We start from the raw sequence: 18,998 nt of genomic DNA, 5'->3' as shown, positions 1-18,998 counted from the left end.
CTATTCTAACTATTTTTTCTCTAAGAAGAATATAAATGGTCTTTGATTGGTTGAGAACTGGCTCCAAGAACCAGTTCTTCCACCAAGCACTAAAAGCACAAAATTAATTACTGGAAAATGACATGTTAGTACATATCAGATGATGGGTGTGCAGGATAATAAAAGATCATACACATACAATCTATCTTTTTTGCTTGCAGGATCCAAGATCCATAATGAAATGGCAAGAATATCTTCTTGGGTTACACTAATTAGGCATAATATTGAAGTCTTTTACATATTATTGCTTCTTCCAACAGAGATAATCTATCCAAGGACCCTGAGATTTCATTCATCACGACAGGGATGGTCAGCTGGATGGAGTATGAGACACAATTCATACATCTCACAGGGATGGTTACAGGATGAATTGATGAATCTCAAGAGAAAGTCAGCAGGTATACTTTCTACCTGTGGTTTTTAGCTGCTGTGTTTCCTATATCCCTTATCATTCAAAACTCTGTCTGTCTATCTCCGCCTTAAATATATTCAATGACCCAGCTTCCACAGTGCTCTGGGGCAGAGAATTCTATAGATTTACAACCCTCACAGAAGAAATTCCTCCCCATCTCAGTTTTAAATGGCCAGCCCCTTATTCTGAGACTATTGTTAGTTTTCCCTATGGGTGGAAATATCCTTCCTACATCCACCTTGTCGAGCCCCCTCATTATCTTATATGTCTCAATAAGATCACCTCTCATTCTTCTGAACAGGCCTGTGTACAGGCCCAACCTACTCAACCTATCTTCATAAGTCAACCCCCTCATCTCCAGAATCAACCGAGTGAACCTTCTCTGAACAACCTCCAATGCAAATATATCCTTCCTTAAATACGGAGATCAAAACTGTACGCAGTACTCCAGGTGTGGCATCAATACCCTGTACAGCTCTAGCAAGACTTCTCTGCTTTTATACTCTATCCCCCTTGCAATAAAGGCCAACATTCCATTTGCCTTCCTGACTACTTGCTGTATATTTCCTTTTCTCATTCTTCCTCCCAAAATATATCACTTCAAATTTCTCTGTTAAATTATATCTGCCACATGTCTACCCATTTCCCCAGTCTGTATGTCCTCCTGAAGACTTTCTGTCCTCCTCCTTGGTTACTACATGTCCAAGTTTTGTATCATCTGCAAATTGTGACATTATGCCCCGTATAGCCAAGTCTAGATCATTAATATATGATCATTTGGAAAGTGGCAGTTGACAGTGTTGTACTGCTATTTTTGTGGGCTGCATCAATTTGCATATTTAAATGAGCAAATGTTCAATTTACTGCCTTTTCAGGTGAAAAGTTACAATCACAAAACAAAACTTGTAAACCAGATTTCTTTTTCAACCCATTACTAGTCTCCACAACAAACTCAAAGAAACTGATAGGACTATAGTCTTCCATAATCTTTCTCTTCCACTCCATAACTTCAATCTGCACACAGGGCTGTAAGCTCTTTGCAGACTGCAGTACACATGCAAGGCTGTTGACTCATTGGATGAAGTCCATGGAGCCTATCCTATGATCAGTCAAAAAGAAAATGAGAAACTTAAAATCCCTCAAAAGGAACATGGATTGTTTCATTTTTCTCGGTATTTTCCCCCTCAAGGTGTGGACTCCGTTAAGGTACAGGTACCCTCCAGTATCTCAAACAAATGCTCATTGTTCATGTGTGAGCTTAGACAATGAGTTTCATAAGGTTTGATCATGGGGAATGGAGACAATCGATGCATCAAAGCCAAGCTTGATTCTGTCCTCACCCTGTGTCCATACATCCATACTTCCAACAGGGTCACTGGATAGCTATCAAGAGCAGGAATCCTGGCCAATGTATCTCTCCCCAACCCATGGGTGCCAAGGCCAATTCTAGCATCCAAATTAGTTTGGCTTAGCTACTCATTGGACAACTTCACTGAACCACTGTAGAAGGAGGAGAATGGAATTTTATTCTAAGATGCAATTTTCTTGTAGATAGTACTACTTTAGGCTTTTCAGTGCTTATTTCTTGGGGGGAAAAAAGTAGAAACATTTTCCTAGTGTTTTCCAATTTAAACCTAATGATACGACACTGTCACATTCCCAAAAGATAATTCTTATGGTTCAGAAGCAAAATTTCTCCTCTTCCAAATAAAGTCAGTTCATCAAAAATACTAATTTTCTAACAGTCTAATAATAATATTAATATAAAATCCAGTACAACTGACTTACACAGTAATAACTATTTAAAATATGAAATTGACCAAATAGCTTTACAAAACACAACTTTCAATACTAGGTCTAAACTAAAACCCTCTCGCTTCGAGCCCATTACTACTTAGTCCAGAAAAAACATATTTCCATCTTCAAACCAATCCAGTAATCACCTCCCTTCTGTTATTCCCTTGTCTTTGCTCCTGTTTTTTCTCTCACTAATCTTTTGATCAAGTTCATGTCGTCTCCTGGGCACACTCATTACAAATGATGCAACATGCTTATAGCCATGGGTAGTCATATTCTTGAAATATCCCAAGGGTTCTTCTGTCTTTGCAGCACATCGTTTCTTACCTCTCCCCCAAAAGGAACATAAATCAAACCTACAAACATAAATATATTTTTTATAAATACCTTCAGGTTCGATGTGTACCCTGTATTCATCTATCTTTAACATAAACAGACTTCTCATCAAGTTGTTATATTGTTAAATGCTTCTTTCTGTTTAATACCTTGACAGTTCGAGCCTTTTCTTTAGACGGCCAACGTTTCAGAAACCGTGGCCAACGTGCTTTTTTGGGCCAGTGGTTGGCAATTTCAATGGCTGGTACCATTTCCACCTCAATACGTCGTTCTGTTGTTTCCACAGCAAGTCGTGTGATGGGGCCAATGCTTTCCAAAACATTGATTTTTCCTGTGTGCGATAAAGAATTTTTCTTAATGAATAGGTAGGTTGACGTTTGGAGGCATTGTAATGGCATGAGAAAGAGAAAAGGCGACAAAGGAAGTGGGGCAGAGAGAGAATGAAAGAATGCAGATAAAAGAAAAGGGTAGGAGAGAAATTCTTTGTACAACAATCTGCAGATTAAAACTCAAAAATCTATTCAATCTTTTTTGTCTTTGCAGGTGGGCATAACAACAGGGATGAGCACTTGGATATATCTAGAGAATTCAAACAAATCAAATAATAACCTGTAAGGAAGTGGCATGGATTTCCAACAGAAAAAGCACCAACAGTGGGAGGTAATGAATTTCATGCACTGACTACTTCTCATTGCACCATTGTAGGATGTCTGCTACCTTCATTTCAGTCATAGAAAGTAAACAAGATGTTGATAGCGGGATCGCCATGCAATTCTAGTGTTTCAAGGATCACCATAAAATGGCCACAATTTTCACCAATTAGTCAATGTATAACTAATAATTCAATAGTAACATAATACCACTAAACCATCAGGAACTCAAACCTTTCAAGGTTTTTCAAAAAGGAACAGATTACTTTTTAAAAGACACCCCTATGCATTCTAGTCACAAAGCATGCTGGAGCCTCATAGCCTTTGTGTGCCAAAATAGTTTTGTCTATGCAGAGAAAACATTTTGCCCCATTGTGCATCTTGTTGGCATTGAAGATAATGGACAGTTCATCTGAATCCAAAATAGTTCACATTTGGCCAAATCTGAATATCTTGCAATGTGATCCAAGACAGCTTAATGCAGGTCAGTTAAGGTTTGCCACTCATTCCTAGTTGTTTAGTTTCAATGGTAAAACAGAACATAAAAGTTTGATATTGACAAGAAACTAATCAAGTGCAACATTTGTGTGTTATGAAAGTTCTCACCACAGGTGACTAATAGATATCTGCAAGATGGCAAACAATCTGGCACCACATGCACAGACACACACCCGGAATGAATTTCCATCTGTCAGTGTGTAATTGGCAGCATTTCCACTGGCAAGTTCCTTCTGGAGACTCTCTGGTGTGCTCTTGGCAGTGTAACTAGGCTATTACTCAAACAAAAAGGCTGGGAACGTGAGACAGTTGAAACTGCACTCTTATTTCCCTTGTTGCTTTGGAACTGTTCTTTCCAAAACTCATCATTATATTCACCTAGTTAAAGCAATTGCTCAAAGCAGCTAAATGCAGTGAAGCGGGTCCTTTTGGTCACCAACATTAAACCACCAACTGTTCCAACTAGCAGTTATCAATCAGAAACAATGTATAAATTGGATTGAACTGGAGCCAAATCTGGACTAAATAGCCACCATTAAAATGCTGCTCATTGTTTAAAATTATATAATTGTAGCTGGCTACAGGCAAGATATGTCTTCAGCAACTAGCCTGATTAAGATTGGTTAACACAGACTTCTACTGCACGAATTATTTTATCTCACAGCAATGTTAACACTATACAATCCACTGAATAACATCACTTTAGTAGAGTTGCACCTGTTAACTGGTTTCATACTACTGCTCTTCTACATTTCTTACGGGTTCCCCCTGCATATTAGTCATAGCACACAGAGGGTCATGAAACAATAACACAGGATAATACAAAGACCAATAGGAAGGCTTCCTATAAAACATACTACAAGTCAGGCACCTACATTTGTAGAATATGGGTAACTCATTGATGAACAATGCATTCTAACATAACAGCTTCTTCATGACAGCATAAAGGCACTTAACTATCTTCAGTGTGTTTCAGTATCATTCTGTATTATTTTTTCCTTGCGCAAAAATTGTGGAGTGCACATTGGGGCATAATGGGTTGATAAGTTTATTTGACTCATGAATATACAAGCATTACTTTATCTTTCACGGACCATCAGGTTTTCCTCATCTATGAAGTAAACTGTCTCCACTCTTTCGTACGATGTATTCTCCATCTATTTTCACACTTTGAAAATGGCTATTTGAATTCTGATAGCCAATCACAATAACTGTTCAGCCCAATAAAAGAGACCTCTCCTCACCCAGTGTTAAAGTACTTTACTTTATTGCCCAGATACCACACGGTGACCTTCACACACCACAACCTTTACCTGGAAGTGTTCCTTTACTTACAGCCTTGCATGCAATCACCACATTAAAAGCCTTATGTGGTACATAATTGATTGCATCTACCAGTTATCACCGCATTATGGATTGGACTGCATCTCATGGCAACCTGACATCATTCTCATTCTTTGGGAAGGAAAAGACAACCCATAACACTAGAGAGATTGGTAATGGAACCCCCAACCTTTTGTTCTGAGTGAACATCTGCACAGGTGTTGTAGCAATCACTGGATACCAATCAGGAATAGGAAACTGGGCAGCTCCTTCCTCCTCTACTCCAATGGTCTCAATCACTGACAAAGCCATCTCTGTCCACTTCCTTGTATCCCTCACCATGTCCCCTATCCTCTACCCTCTTCCAATCCCATTTCCTTCTGCGTCCAACCCTGAAAAAGATTCTGCACCATAGTCACTTACAACTGCACTTTGGACTCCCAACTCGCTCACTACAATATTTCTGCAGCCATCGGTTTGCTCAACAACTCCTTCACCTTCAGCTTCGTCCCCAATAAAACCTTTACTATCTCCATCTTGGTTGTTTGCCCTGGCATGGATACTGTCTTTACTTCCTCAAGTCCAAGAGGTACAAACTTACGCATATCTGACTTACACTGGTTTAGCCATCCATCACCAGATCTAACTGAATGACATCAAATTATACTGGGCCTCTTCTTCCAAAATCACCTGGTACTCCAGGATTATCCTGGAGAGGAAAGGTAACCTTTGGCTTCTTTTGCAAACTATCTCCTTAAATCTCATTTCCCTGCCACTTCCACCCTCACCTCTAAAAAGTGCAACGAACTCCTGAACCTCTTTGTCATCAAGACTGAGACCATCCATTCAGCTGTCTTTGAGCTCCCCACCAGCACCCCCCCCTTCTATTTGTCCACCATAGCCTAACAAGAGGTCATCAATATAAGCTAGTCACCAAGAAATCCAATAGGAAATTCAGAAGAAAATGCTTTACCCTAATTTGGTGAGAATGTGGAACTCACTACCACAGGGAGTGGTTAAAATGAATAGTATAGATGCATTTAAGGGGAGGCTGGACAAGTATATGAAGTAGAAAGGAATAGAGGGTTATGCTGATAGATTTAGATGCGGAAAGACGGGAGGAGGCTCGAGTGGAGCATAAATACCGGCATGGACTGGTTGAGCCGAATGGCTTGTTTCTGTATTGTATATCCCATGTAATCCTTCCTGGCCCCCATCCTAGCCATTGTAAAAGTTTCCCTCTATACCAGTATTGTTCCCCTCCCTATCAAAATCACCAGCATCACCTCCCTCCACCAACAGTTTTGACTCCACAGTGTGTGTAGCTTTGCTTGGACAGGTTCCTCGCCCAGAAATCAGCCTGATTGACAAGCTTAGCTTCCAGTCGGGCGGGGAGCACTCGAGGAGACACAGGTAAGTCACCTGCTGCTGCTAGTGGGTGCGTGGTGTAGGGGGGCCCGATCCCTGACCTGAGGGTGAGGGGCTATGTAGGGGCTGGAGCTTTGGTGGGGGGGGGGGGGGGGGGGGAGGGTGCAGTAGGAAGCATCTACTTTCTCCCTGAAGCTGTCCTCGCCACCTTTCAGCTGCCAGGTTAAATCAGAGACTGCCAGCCTCATTCAAATATTTAAACGGCTGATCTGCCTCCTGGGATCGGGTTGGTTGCCTGCCCCTTGTCATGCCTCCGCTAAACCCAGAACTGGGCAGATTGGAGGCAAGGTGGGGTTGGGTTTGAGATTTTTTAAGTTTTAACATCTCATCCGACCCCAACCCACCTGTTTCTGGGGGTTAAGATTCAGCCCTATGTGTAGATTGTTGTTTGTAAAAAGATGTATTTTGTGTCACTCAGTGGAAATGAGTACAGGTACCAACAAATACATGGGGGAGTTGAATTTACTGAGCAAGTATTTTGCTATGCTTTTGTGGGTCCTAGTGCTTCTCAAACATGTGGGTTCTACACACTGTTGCCCCTGGAGTGCACATAATGTCCTTAAAAAAGATCATCATGATCATAGGCAGTCCCTCGATTTGAGAATGACCCGTTTCCTTAAAAAGGAAACAGTATGGAATAGCACTGTGTAAGCTGCATGTCATGATCTTTAATGTTACATTTTGCAAACATGTGCAATTATGAATAATTGATTTTTGACAACAATCTGCTCTCGTTTTTCCAGGCAAAGCTATTACACAACAAACGAGCAATTATGGAGGTAGGCAGGGGACAACAAAGAATTTCCGACACAGACAGTTATGGAATCACGGGGGAGAGGAGTTTGAATCACAAAACACTATCAAGGAAGGGTCACCAATGAAAAGCTGTAAACAAAAAGATACTGCAGCACAGTACACAGTGGGAAAGAATCACTTGCATCCCTGAGCACCTCAATGATAGAACTATAACTTTTGATTGGCGCAGCTCGGCTCTGGTATCTCCAGCTTCCAGAGTTAATGTGGCATTGTTTGTGTGAACAGCAGCAGATGCCCATTGAAAAAGCAACAGCAGCAGTGTCATCCTTTGGCATGACCTCCTTGTTTTGGGGGTTCAAGAATAAAGGCTCACTTTACCTTACTTGGCAATAGAATACAGGCATTAATAGAAAGAGGAATCAGAGGTTTCATTGCTGTCCAAGGTTCTCAGTTCCCTGTGAGCTGTAAACAATGGAAGGATGTGCCCTTGCAAAGTGTTTCTTGCTAGTTTATTGTTTGGGCAACAGCAGGAGCAGTTTGTGGTTGACACTCATATCAGTCAACAGGTCCATTTCAAGTAAATAGTGAGATGGTAACAAAAGGGCTCAAATTTAAGAATATTGTGAAAGAATTAAAGGGGAGGTTAGAAAAAATGTCTTTGCACAAAAGGTGATCAGAATCTGGATTTTGTTGCCATAAAGCTGTGGTTGAAGCAAAGTCCATCAATTATTTTAAAAGAAAATGATAAAGTTTTTGTTACTGCTGAAGATCTTTTCTTTATTCTGAGGCTTGCTCAGATGTAATGCTAAAACAAAAGCTCTTCTCGTGGGTGCGTTTCTCTGTTTCCCAATGTTGCTAGCTTTGGTGGTATCAGTGACTCTCCACACAAAGTCGTCCCAGTAGGTCTGTAAAGAACTATTAACCGGAGATCCTCATTAACTTTTAATACTTTTGACAATACTTGGACAAATTTACACATCACACCAAAAGCTGGTTTCTGTGCCTGGTCACCTCTCTCTGATGAGCATCTCGAGTTCGGAGAAGAACAATGATTGTGTCTGACCGCTCACTGATCACCATTTTACTGAAGTCTGCCACACAAGCTATTATTATTTTCTTCTTCCAATGTTCACTTCTTCTCTCCTGAAGACACTGGTTTGTGCTAGAATGTGATTTTATAGGTGCCAAGCATCTCAGCCAAGGGACCAATTTGGGGTCATTTTAAACTGTTGGCAATAGTGTAAAACGGACAATAGCGGATTGGTCTCCCAATTTTCCATCCCATTGACTAAAATTATCCCCAATGAGTTTTTCTACCATAGCAGACATTAGATCTTAGCCCAATCTTATCCTCATCTGATGTCCATACATGTGCACTTCCCAGCAAGGTGACTGGTTGGTGATCAGAAGTAGGAACCGTGGCAGATTTTTCTCCTCCATAGCCCTGAAGCCCATTGGCTCTGATAGTATTGCCCAGCTGAGAGCAGCTAACTTGGGCAAAGACCAGCAAATCATATCCTGAGAGTGTGGCTTAGTGCCATACCAGTTACTCACTAAACAATGAGGATGCTTTCAAATCACTGTAAAACACATTAATTCGTCTGTGGGTTAACTACTATTAGCACACAATTTCTGTTCTTTTACAAATCAGTTATTTTTAAATAGCTTTTTGAACAGTAATGTAGTGCATTAATTAGCTCTGCACACCACAAATTCATTGTGTAAAATTTAGTGAAAATTTCTAAAAGTTAGCAAAGACTCGGATGCCAGTCCAGTGATCAGTGGAAGTGGTCAGACACAAATACACCCACCATAATATTGCAAGTTATTTACTGCAACATTATGAAATTAGTGTTTTTGACAGACAGTTGTACAGTGTAAGCAAAATAAGCAATCTGTGTTAACCCTACCACCCCATCTCACCCATCACAACAAGCAATTCTTTTACTGCCACTGAATAGATTCAACCCTTTATCGAATAACATGCATCTTAAGAATCTTTAAAATTAAACTGGTAATTTTGATCCTCTACTTACCATGAAAATTAGAGGCCTGAATTGGTTTCTCAAGCAGCGCTTTAAAGATAGCAACTACTTTAGAAGGTACAATGTCACCTTCAATAGTGACATCTGACTGGCGCCATTCTTGAGTACTCTGAAGGAACTGATCCACCTCCAACCACTGATGAAGCTTCTCGGGCTCTCGAACAGGCGAGATGAGCTTGGAGCCACTCATGGTGTAATAGCGCCACTGGTGCCCCTTCCGTTCTGTGTAGGCTGCCAGACCTCGCACCGGAACCATAATGAAAATGTGTGTTGGTGACTGTACCTGGGAAAAAGCAGGACACCACTTGGAAACTAGCATTCCCTTTCAAGCATTTTATTCGGAACCGAGGTTTGAATACACAACGAAGGAATCTGTTTCTGCAAATATTTATGATTCCCTACATAATAAGTGTGTGAATATTGCAAAGTATGTTAAAATAATATTCCAGTTAAAATGATTATCTGCATGGCTGTTGTTGTAAGAATATGTCCGATCTGTTTATGAATGAGTAAAAAGAAAATCATCAGACAGCACAGCTGACAGAAGCAACTCCAGGGTTTGCCCCATGTATCACTGCTGTGAGGACACCAATGTCATTAATGATCAATAGCTGGATTATTTTAAGAGTAAGATTATAATTGATTCAGTGTATAGTAGTGTGAGAATTGGGAGAAAGTGTTAAATCAATCTGTACAGAGTATAGGAAGATGATCTTTTTTAAAAAGCCAAATAAATAAAAGGCTTATCTAAAAAATAAAATGATTCTCTCTCCACATCTAAAATCTATTTCCTTTTTACATTTCCCCCCTTACCGATTTTCCCCACTTGAAGAGGCATTGGCTCTTTACTGGGGTACAATCTCAGGGGCACTGGCCACCTCTAGGTATCTTGCCCAATAGCCATTATTTGTTTATGACTTGGGAGTGTCACCGAGTATCACAAGTATTTGTGATTATAATCTGATTCAGCTGATTTGTTTTTGAGAACAGGTCTATATTGGTGCATCATCCTTGAACTATCCATGTATATAAAACTTGGAGTTTGACTGAAGTCAACTGGAGAACAAAGCTCTCAGCAGTAGGTGCTTGCTTTTATTCTGACAAAACCCTAGCTGATCTAAGTTCACCTCTGGTGAATAGAAACTGATTTTAATGGAGAATTTGATACTGGGAAAAGTACAATGAATGTAATGCATTACTCTTCCAGCAATCAGTTTTCTTTCCTTCTTTATTGCTTTCTATTGTATTTATTAAGTACAGGGATCCAGAGAGATTTCTGCACAAGATCAGTTTTGCAGAGTGAAAGCACAATGATGTGCACCAAATAGATTCCATTCCAGCACATCCATTCCACAGTACTGAAAATGCAAAAATGTGGTTTTGTTGATAACATGTTTACAGGTTGTTCTCATCCCATTTCTGTTCTACTGTTGTTGCTAAGTATTTACTATAATTTAGAAGTGGATTGAAAGGCTGCATGAAGATTTGATTTCTGGTTCTTTAGTTTGATACACTGAGTAATGACAAAAGCACAGTATCTTCAAACTCTCTAGACCAAACTTCAATCCACAGGCAAACTATCAGTGGAAGATGTGAGAGTCTGGTTTGTGTCGGCAAATCACCTAAACATTTCTAAATTAGGGTTTTGGGGAACAATACCAGATCATTTACACCCAGGCAGAAGGATGGGTGAAACATTTAAAATATTGTATTTCATGCAAATAGCAAGTTGATTGTACAAAATGGTGGAGTAAACATTTTTAAACACAGTTGAATGGATAGTTAGGGTAGACTTGGAAAAGATCATTGTAATATGGAGCTGGATAAGCAAGGGAGAGAAAGTGTTTATCTAGATACAGGAGGGCATGAACATATTATGATGCATCAGGAAATGGAGTAGGGGAAGTTGGGAGACTGGAAAAATGTTGGGATGTGAGGGAACTAATTGCTATGACGTGTACCTGAATAGAAGCATGTTGGGCTCGTTTCGGTGTCAGAATCGCTGACCATTTAGCCACTAAAGCCAGCTGGTCCTAGCAAAACAAATGAAACATATTCTTTACAAAGAAAGAACAGAAACCATTCATTTAAAACCAGAATCCGAGAGTAGGAAAAATCTATTTTGAGAAAATCGGACTGATTGAGAAAATGGGAGACTTTTCAGAAATGCAAATTAAAATTGTAATATCAAACACTTTAATAAGGGAAACATCACATGCAGAAAAGTCTCAAGATATTTGTAAAGTATTTAAACCCACATAATTTTATTCAATCCATTCTTCAAATCTTTATATAGTCTACTCTTAATTCAAAGTTGCCTAATTCAAATGTTAAAGCAGTAATTATCTAATTGTTATTTATGATTTTTAATTCAAATAATTTGATAATTCAAATTTGTAGCACAAAAAAACTTTCAAAATTAGCAGGAGTCAACTGTACGAAAACCTTTAATTTCCAATAATGGAAAACAATTACACAAGAGGAAATAAGATTTGAATGACCACATCATTGTTTCCAAGTCGCATTGGAAACCAAAAGAACGATATAGTTCAGGCTTTTTGAGATAAACCATAGCTGGAGATATTAGTTTCTGGGAAAACAGTCTCACTGATAGCATAGTACAGCACAGGCAAGAGCACTCAGTTGTTCACAGTGCTCCTATCAGCGCTATGGGAAGTCAAAGCTTCACAATGGATGAACAAATTTGACTCATTTTAGAAAATGTCATGCAGGAAAGGAAAACAATGAAATCCGCAAGTTATTTTGCTTTTATCTTTAAATATGACAGAATTAAAATTTTCATCACAATTGTTCCAATGGCTCAGCGAGTTCCAATATATGGATCAGAAATTGCTCCCTGGAAGCAGGTGGGTTTCCAGTCGGGTCAGCCAATGCAGCGGGCAGGAACGAAGTGCTGGTCCATCACTCCAGTGACATAGACAAAGCGTCCATGGAAGTGGTTTAATATTCATTAGTAAGACTTTATTACAACCAATGCTGTCATGACATTTCAGAAACTGTATCACAACAGTCAGATGCTTTGTCAATTGGAAAATGTCAGAGAAGCAGTCAAGTAACTTTAATCTCGAGTAAATCTATCCAAGTGGTATGTGGCACCATGCACATTCCTTACTTACCAAGGGTCAACTTAAGCAATCTTTTTTAATATATAATACAAAAATGGAGAGACTACAGACAAGGAGGCAAATAATGATTTTGAGGGCGGTATAAATCTTTGTGTGTTGTACCATTGGCAGAGCCATTGATTCACAGTGACTGAATAAGGCAAATTCTGATTTTATTTCATGGGATTCCAAGATTTTCCATGGTGTTTTGGGGATTACATTTCACGATTCTATTGAATGGAAATATGGCAACCAATTTGCACACAAGACCCCACAAGCAGTACTGTACCGATGTGTGCACAAATCTCAAGTCTCTGGAGTGGGATGTGAATTCACAACCTTCTGACTCCGAGGCACAAGGGCTACCACTGAGTTAACGTTGACACCAGTTAATGGATAGAGGTAGAGCAATACAATTGCCTCAGTGTTCCTGGGCTGGGAAAAGAGCAAGATCAGCCGAGGTTTCATTTTAACCAGTGGTTCTGCTACAAAGTCCATGTAAGTGAGGCCATAAATGAATAGCCTGCCAGAAGTTACTGTCTAGGCTGACACAAAGATAAAATGAATGTGGTTTTGGATCATGACTGGTATCTCTGAAACTCAGCACAGGTCTAAAGCCTGAAGCGAGGAGGGAAGGAAATTGAAAGGGAAAAATTAAACTAAACGCATCAGGGTAGATTTTAACCTTAGAAGGATTTTAGGTGGGTGGTGGGAGGACTGCTCCCATGTCCTCACAAAGATCCTTGCCTCAAAGTCAAAGCCATTTTGAGGGCTGAGCCTAATTTGGTTACCAACAGCAGGGCTGTAAGAAATGTACCAGCACTGAAAGACAGCTCATGGGTCAGGAATTCCAGCAGCTCCTCGGCGAAGCCAAGCCAAAAGGAATAGGGGAGGGGACAATTGCGGGAGAAGGTGGACCCAGATGGGCTGTAAGCAGGCCATTTGTAGAGCCAGGAGAAACTTAAAAAATTTACCTAGGCTGTTTGGTGACCAACCTGCAGCGGTCCCTATTGGTACATCAAAACAGCATATTACAAGTAGGCTCCCATCTGAAGCAGGCGGGTGCCTGGACTGCTCATGCAAAGACCTAAACAAGTATGGTGATAGCACCCCATTCCTGCTCCCATTATGGCTAAGTGGTGCACTGCCATTTAGAGCCTGTCGGGCAGAGGCCGTGAAAAATCAGGCTCCATTGTACCCAAATCAATTCCAACATAAAGCCTATTCAAAACAAATTTACTTTATTTATTTCAGACCCAATCTGTGTCAAGAAAAGGGAGTACAAGTCAGTGCTACTGTAGGTGCCAAATGCACTCAGCTGAAAGGAGCTACGATTAGGTCAAAGTACTTTGGGTGATAATTAGCTAGAAACATATTGCTTCTAACGTGCTTTAAAATAAATATTTAGCTAGAATGTGTACAGGTGTCAGAGGTACAATTCACCACAGGAAAGAGAGAAATAAACAAAAATATTGCAGCAGCTACAATAACTGCTGGAAGTTTCATCTTGGCAGGTTCTGTGCCAACTCAAATCCCTTTCAATATCATAAGTTAAGCAACAGTTTCCAAAATACAGAATAGAGCAACATTTTCTTTAACTCAATTTCATCTTACAATATTTGTAGTTTTGTATTTTATGGACTTGATTAACATTACGCTCCATAATTCACCTCCATGTTATTTTCTTTTGCCAATTATATCTTTTCTGGTTTCTTTGTCTTAGTTTATCTTTTATTTTTCTCCCCTTTCCACTTTTGAAGTTTATTTTTTATTTATTTTTTGTTGCTTCAGTTTTTTTCCCTCTGTTGAACTTTTCTTTCCCTCTTTCTCACTAATTACTTTATATCCACATCCGCCACATTTCTTACTTTAGTTGTTTTAATTTCTTTCTCTCTATCCTCCCCCACTGGTGAACTTTTATTCTGCCACCCACAGACATTCCAGCTAAATATTGATTTTAAGGCATGCTAGAGGCACTACATTTCTAGCCAATGATCACCCAAACTAGTCTGAGCTAATCAGAGCTCCTTTCAGCCGAGTGCATTTGACATCTGTAGTAGTACTGATTTCTAACTCCTTTTTTTAACACTTGGGTATCTGATAATTTGACGCTTTTAAGACCCATTTCTGGGCTTGCTAGATGAGGTTCCCTACACTCTGCATTGTCCTGGGTGCCATCTCTCTAACTCAGGGTCAGGGATAACCTCGTGCAAGAATGCTGATTAGGGCCAGGGTCCTCTCTTGGACTAGTTTCAATATTTATATAGGTTTGCTTTCCATTTCCCTTTATTCCCATCCTTTTAAATATTGTTAATGGGAAGACATGCCATACTTTATTTTTGCTTGTTGCCAAAGTAACAATCTTTTAAACTTTATTCACTGAGCACGCAAAATAAGATTGGCTTTGATAGGATGCACCCGATTTTCACTTTGAAATTCAGGAATGAAAAGACATATAATCTTAATTACTTTATATACTTGATCAGCCTGTTTGCAAAAGTTCTCCAAGACTGCCTTCTACAGGACTGTAGCTGATAGCTAAAAAGTGACCCACATACAAAGTTAATTTTCATTAGCAATGAATGTCAGCACATTCCGACTGAAATCAATGGAAAGATTACCTAATGCATCCTTCCTTCTTCTAATCCTGCCCAAACCATTGAAATGATCCAGCACTGGGCCATGCTTTTACTTGGTGGAGCGAAATCATGCAAGGGACAACCACCTTTTAAGGCATGTGACTTCGCATGATCAACCCCGTCTTGAACGATATAAACGAGCCTGCTCCATTCTGGAGAGGTAGTTTCTTTTGCCCAAGGCTCATTTGATAAAGAATGGAAATTAATTTCTCCCCCCTCATCTCATCCCTTCCCCAAAAAGGCTCAAGGGGACATCTGGATGGAGAGGGCTGGATGCTTGTGAAAAAAAAATCTACAAAAGGTATACATCATCTACATACAACTGGAGACCAGACAAGTAATATCTCAGGACAAAGAAAACAAGGAACAGAAACAAGGAGAATAGACATTCCAATTATCAGGACAAACCCATGAAAGAAATTGTCATCCTTGGCTGCTAAATCCAAACAGCAATGCTTGGTAAAGATATTTTGCTGAATTATATACAATATTGATGGATACCTCACAAAAATAAATACAGATGAGTGAAACCATTTCTCATTTAGCTCATCATAGTCCATCACAACATTGAACTCTGTTGACTGATCCCAGAGTTTTTGCCTCCATATCACTCCTTGAAAAATAATTCCTGATATTAAATGACTGTGTGAAGAAGTGCTTCCTAACACTTGTTTTGTCCAGTAAGTAACAATGGAAGAAGTGGAATGATGTTGCAGTAAAGAAATGGCCAGTGGATCCTATAGATTGGGCAGGAACATTAATGGATGATGTGGAGCTGGTTGGTGTTCATGGTGTCAAACAAAAAAGCTCAATCTTAGATTATCTTCTGTAGTCCACAAAGGAAATCCTGCCTGGTGCAGATTAGAGCACAAGGAAATGTTGCAGATGCAAATGTCATGCCAAAAGCATCAAGCCCATCTGCGACAGTTAAAACCTGCAAACTTTCTACTCAATATGCAAAGCTGATGTGAGGTGGACATTATTGAAGATTTTTGAAGAATTTTACAAGATGAAGAATTTTGACAACAAACCAACAGAAACAGACAGTGATTAGAATGGTGATCAGAAAGAATCATCATAGGCAGTCTCTCGGAATCGAGGAAGACTTGCTTCCACTCTAAAAATGAGTCCTTAGGTGGCTGAACAGTCCATTATAAGAACCACAGTCCCTGTCACAGGTGGGACAGATAGTCGATGAGGAAAAGGATGGGTGGGACTGGTTTGCCATACGTCTTTCCACTGCCTGCGCTTGATTTCTGCACGCTCTCGGCGATGAGACTCGAGGTGCTCAGCGCCCTCCCGGATGCACTTCCTCCACTTAGGGCGGTCTTTGGCCAGGGACTCCCAGGTGTCAGTGGGAATGTTGCACTTTATCAGGGAGGCTTTGAGGGTGTCCTTGTAGCGTTTCCTCTGCCCACCTTTGGTTTGTTTGCTGTGAAGGAGTTCCGAGTAGAGTGCTTGCGTTGGGAGTCTCGTGTCTGGCATGCGGATAATGTGGCCTGACCAGCGGAGCTGATCAAGTGTGGTCAGTGCTTCAATGCTGGGGATGTTGGCCTGGTCAAGGACACTAACATTGGTGCATCTGTCCTCCCAGGGGATTTGCAGGATCTTGTGGAGACATCGTTGGTGGTATTTCTCCAGTGACTTGAGGTGTCTACTGTACATGGTCCATGTCTCAGCCATACAAGAGGTGGGTATTACTACAGCCCTGTAGACCATGAGCTTGGTGGCAGATTTGAGGGACTGATCTTCAAATACTCTTTTCCTCAGGTGGCCGAAGGCTGCACTGGCGCACTGGAGGCAGTATTGGATCTTGTCGTCAAATGTCTGCTCTTGTTGATAGGAGGCTCCCGAGGTATGGGAAATATAAAAAGAAAAGAAAGCAAGCAGAAAAAGAAAATAATTCTGAGACTAGGCTCCGTAGAAGGAATTGCCACTTTAGTATATGACGGGTCTTTTTAAAGTGTGTATGGTTGGTCACGAGGCTGTTGCAACATCACAAAACATCTCAAAATTAGCTCATCTTTTGCATAACTTTTCCCAGTTAAAAACATGGGCTGCGATTTTGCCTACCGGGTTGGGAGCAAGGCGGGCGATCTTGGTAGCAGGCTCCGGACCCGCAGCTGTCTCCGTGCCAGTTTCCTACACGACTTTCCCCTGATTGGGCTAGTTAAGCCCGCCTAGCGCGGTTCCTGGCCAATTAAAGGAAGCTGATCTGATGACGTCATTTGATGAAACGTCAGCAGCCAGTTTCCTTAGAGGGACCATGAGCAAGCTGCAAACACTGACAAGCACTGCACAGAGGTGCAGGGCTGCACCCAGGCTCTCCCATGGAGGGAGTCACAGCACGCAGGGAGGTTCTCTTCCCTTCCAATGGGCAGAAGAGATTGCCGCAGGAGACCAACGCAGCCTGGTTGCACATTGCACAGGAGGGTACAAGCAGGGATGTCGTCAGGAGGACCTGGCTGCAATGGTGCAAACCTTTCAATTATCGCAGTAGATCACGAATCGTTACTGCAAAGCCACAATCAACCTCATCCTGTTGTGTCACTCATCACATCCCCATCACGCTGCCTTCCCTACTATACTCCTACACATCCTTACTCACACCAACTTAGACAAGAACAGGAATAGGCCATACGGCCCCTTGAGCCTGCTCCACCATTCAATAAGACCATGGCTAATCTGATTATGGACTCAGCTCCACTTCCCCGCCCGCTCCCGATATCCCTTTATTTCTGTCTTCATGTATGCATCAAGTCTCTCCTTAAATAGGTCAATACTATCTACTCCAACCACTCCATGCAACAGCAAGTTCCACATTCTCATTACCTCACATAGAAATTCCTCCTAAATTCTTTATTTGATCTGTCTCATCAGCACACGACCACACAATAACCAGAAACAACTGAATAACTAGATAACTTGGCTAAAACAGCTTCCAAGAAAAGAAATTGTATGATACAGCACTTTATAAATCTGCAATTGAAGGAACATTTAAAATAAAATTAAATTTACACTACAACTACACAGATACAAATTTAGAGCACCCAATAAAGTGCCATAGCATCAATAAACTGTGAAGCCCTATAATTTAGATATGTTTACAATTTGCTTTAATTTCCTCATCACTACCTGGCCTACTGTTATGACTCAAATTGTTAGTGGAGAACAGAATACCAACACAGCTGATCAGCTTGATCAGACCCCTTATCGTTCAAGAAACTGTCTATTTGTGTCTTAAATTTATTCAATGTCCCAGCTTCCACAGCTCTCCGAGGCAGCAAATTCAACAAATATACAACCCTCTGAGAGAAGAAATTTCTCCTCATCTCAGTTTTAAATGGGCGGCCCCTTATTCTAAAATCATGCCCTCTAGTTCTAGTCTCCCTCATCAGTGGAAACATCCTCTCTGCATCCACCTTGTCAAGCCCCCTCATAATCTTATACGTTTCGATAAGATCACCTCTCATTCTTCTGAATTCTAATGAGTAGAGGCCCAACCTACTCAACCTTTCCTCATAAGTCAACCCCCTCATCCCCAGAATCAACCTAGTGAACCTTCTCTGAACTGCCTCCAAAGCAAGCATATCCTTTCGTAAATATGGAAACCAAAACTGCACGCAGTATTCCAAGTGTGGCCTCACCAATACCCTGTATAGCTGTAGCAAGACTTCCCTGCTTTTATACTCCATTCCCTTTGCAATAAAGACCAAGATACCATTGGCCTTCCTGATCACTTGCTGTACCTGCATACTATCCTTTTGCATTTCATGCACAAGTACCCCCAGGTCCCACTGTACTGCGGCACTTTGAAATCTTTCTCTATTTAAATAATAACTTGCTCTTTGATTTTTTTCTGCCGAAGTGCATGACCTCACACTTTCCAACATTATACTCCATCTGCCAAATTTTTGCCCACTCACTTAGCCTGTCTATGTCTTTTTGCA

At 40.7% G+C, this 18,998-nt stretch overlaps 1 protein-coding gene across 4 annotated transcripts in view; it reads right to left on the bottom strand.

Moving 5' to 3' along the window:
* Positions 1 to 18,998, bottom strand: part of mab21l3 (mab-21-like 3) — a 63,791-nt gene that overhangs the window by 14,435 nt on the left and 30,358 nt on the right. For 3 of the 4 annotated variants that reach the window (XM_070892946.1, XM_070892945.1, XM_070892948.1), the window contains 3 exons: positions 11,246 to 11,317; positions 9,276 to 9,567; positions 2,734 to 2,915 (listed from right to left, as the gene is read on the bottom strand). In XM_070892946.1, coding sequence (XP_070749047.1) covers positions 2,734 to 2,915; positions 9,276 to 9,567; positions 11,246 to 11,317 — 546 coding nt within the window. The remainder of the gene's footprint in view (positions 1 to 2,733; positions 2,916 to 9,275; positions 9,568 to 11,245; positions 11,318 to 18,998) is intronic. The other variant, XM_070892947.1, reaches the window with a different exon arrangement.

This window comes from Pristiophorus japonicus, chromosome 11, assembly GCF_044704955.1.
Source record: "Pristiophorus japonicus isolate sPriJap1 chromosome 11, sPriJap1.hap1, whole genome shotgun sequence".
Classification (NCBI taxonomy): domain Eukaryota; kingdom Metazoa; phylum Chordata; class Chondrichthyes; family Pristiophoridae; genus Pristiophorus; species Pristiophorus japonicus.
Note: the sequence above shows the minus strand (reverse complement) of the source record. Positions and strands in the feature narration are given on the sequence as shown.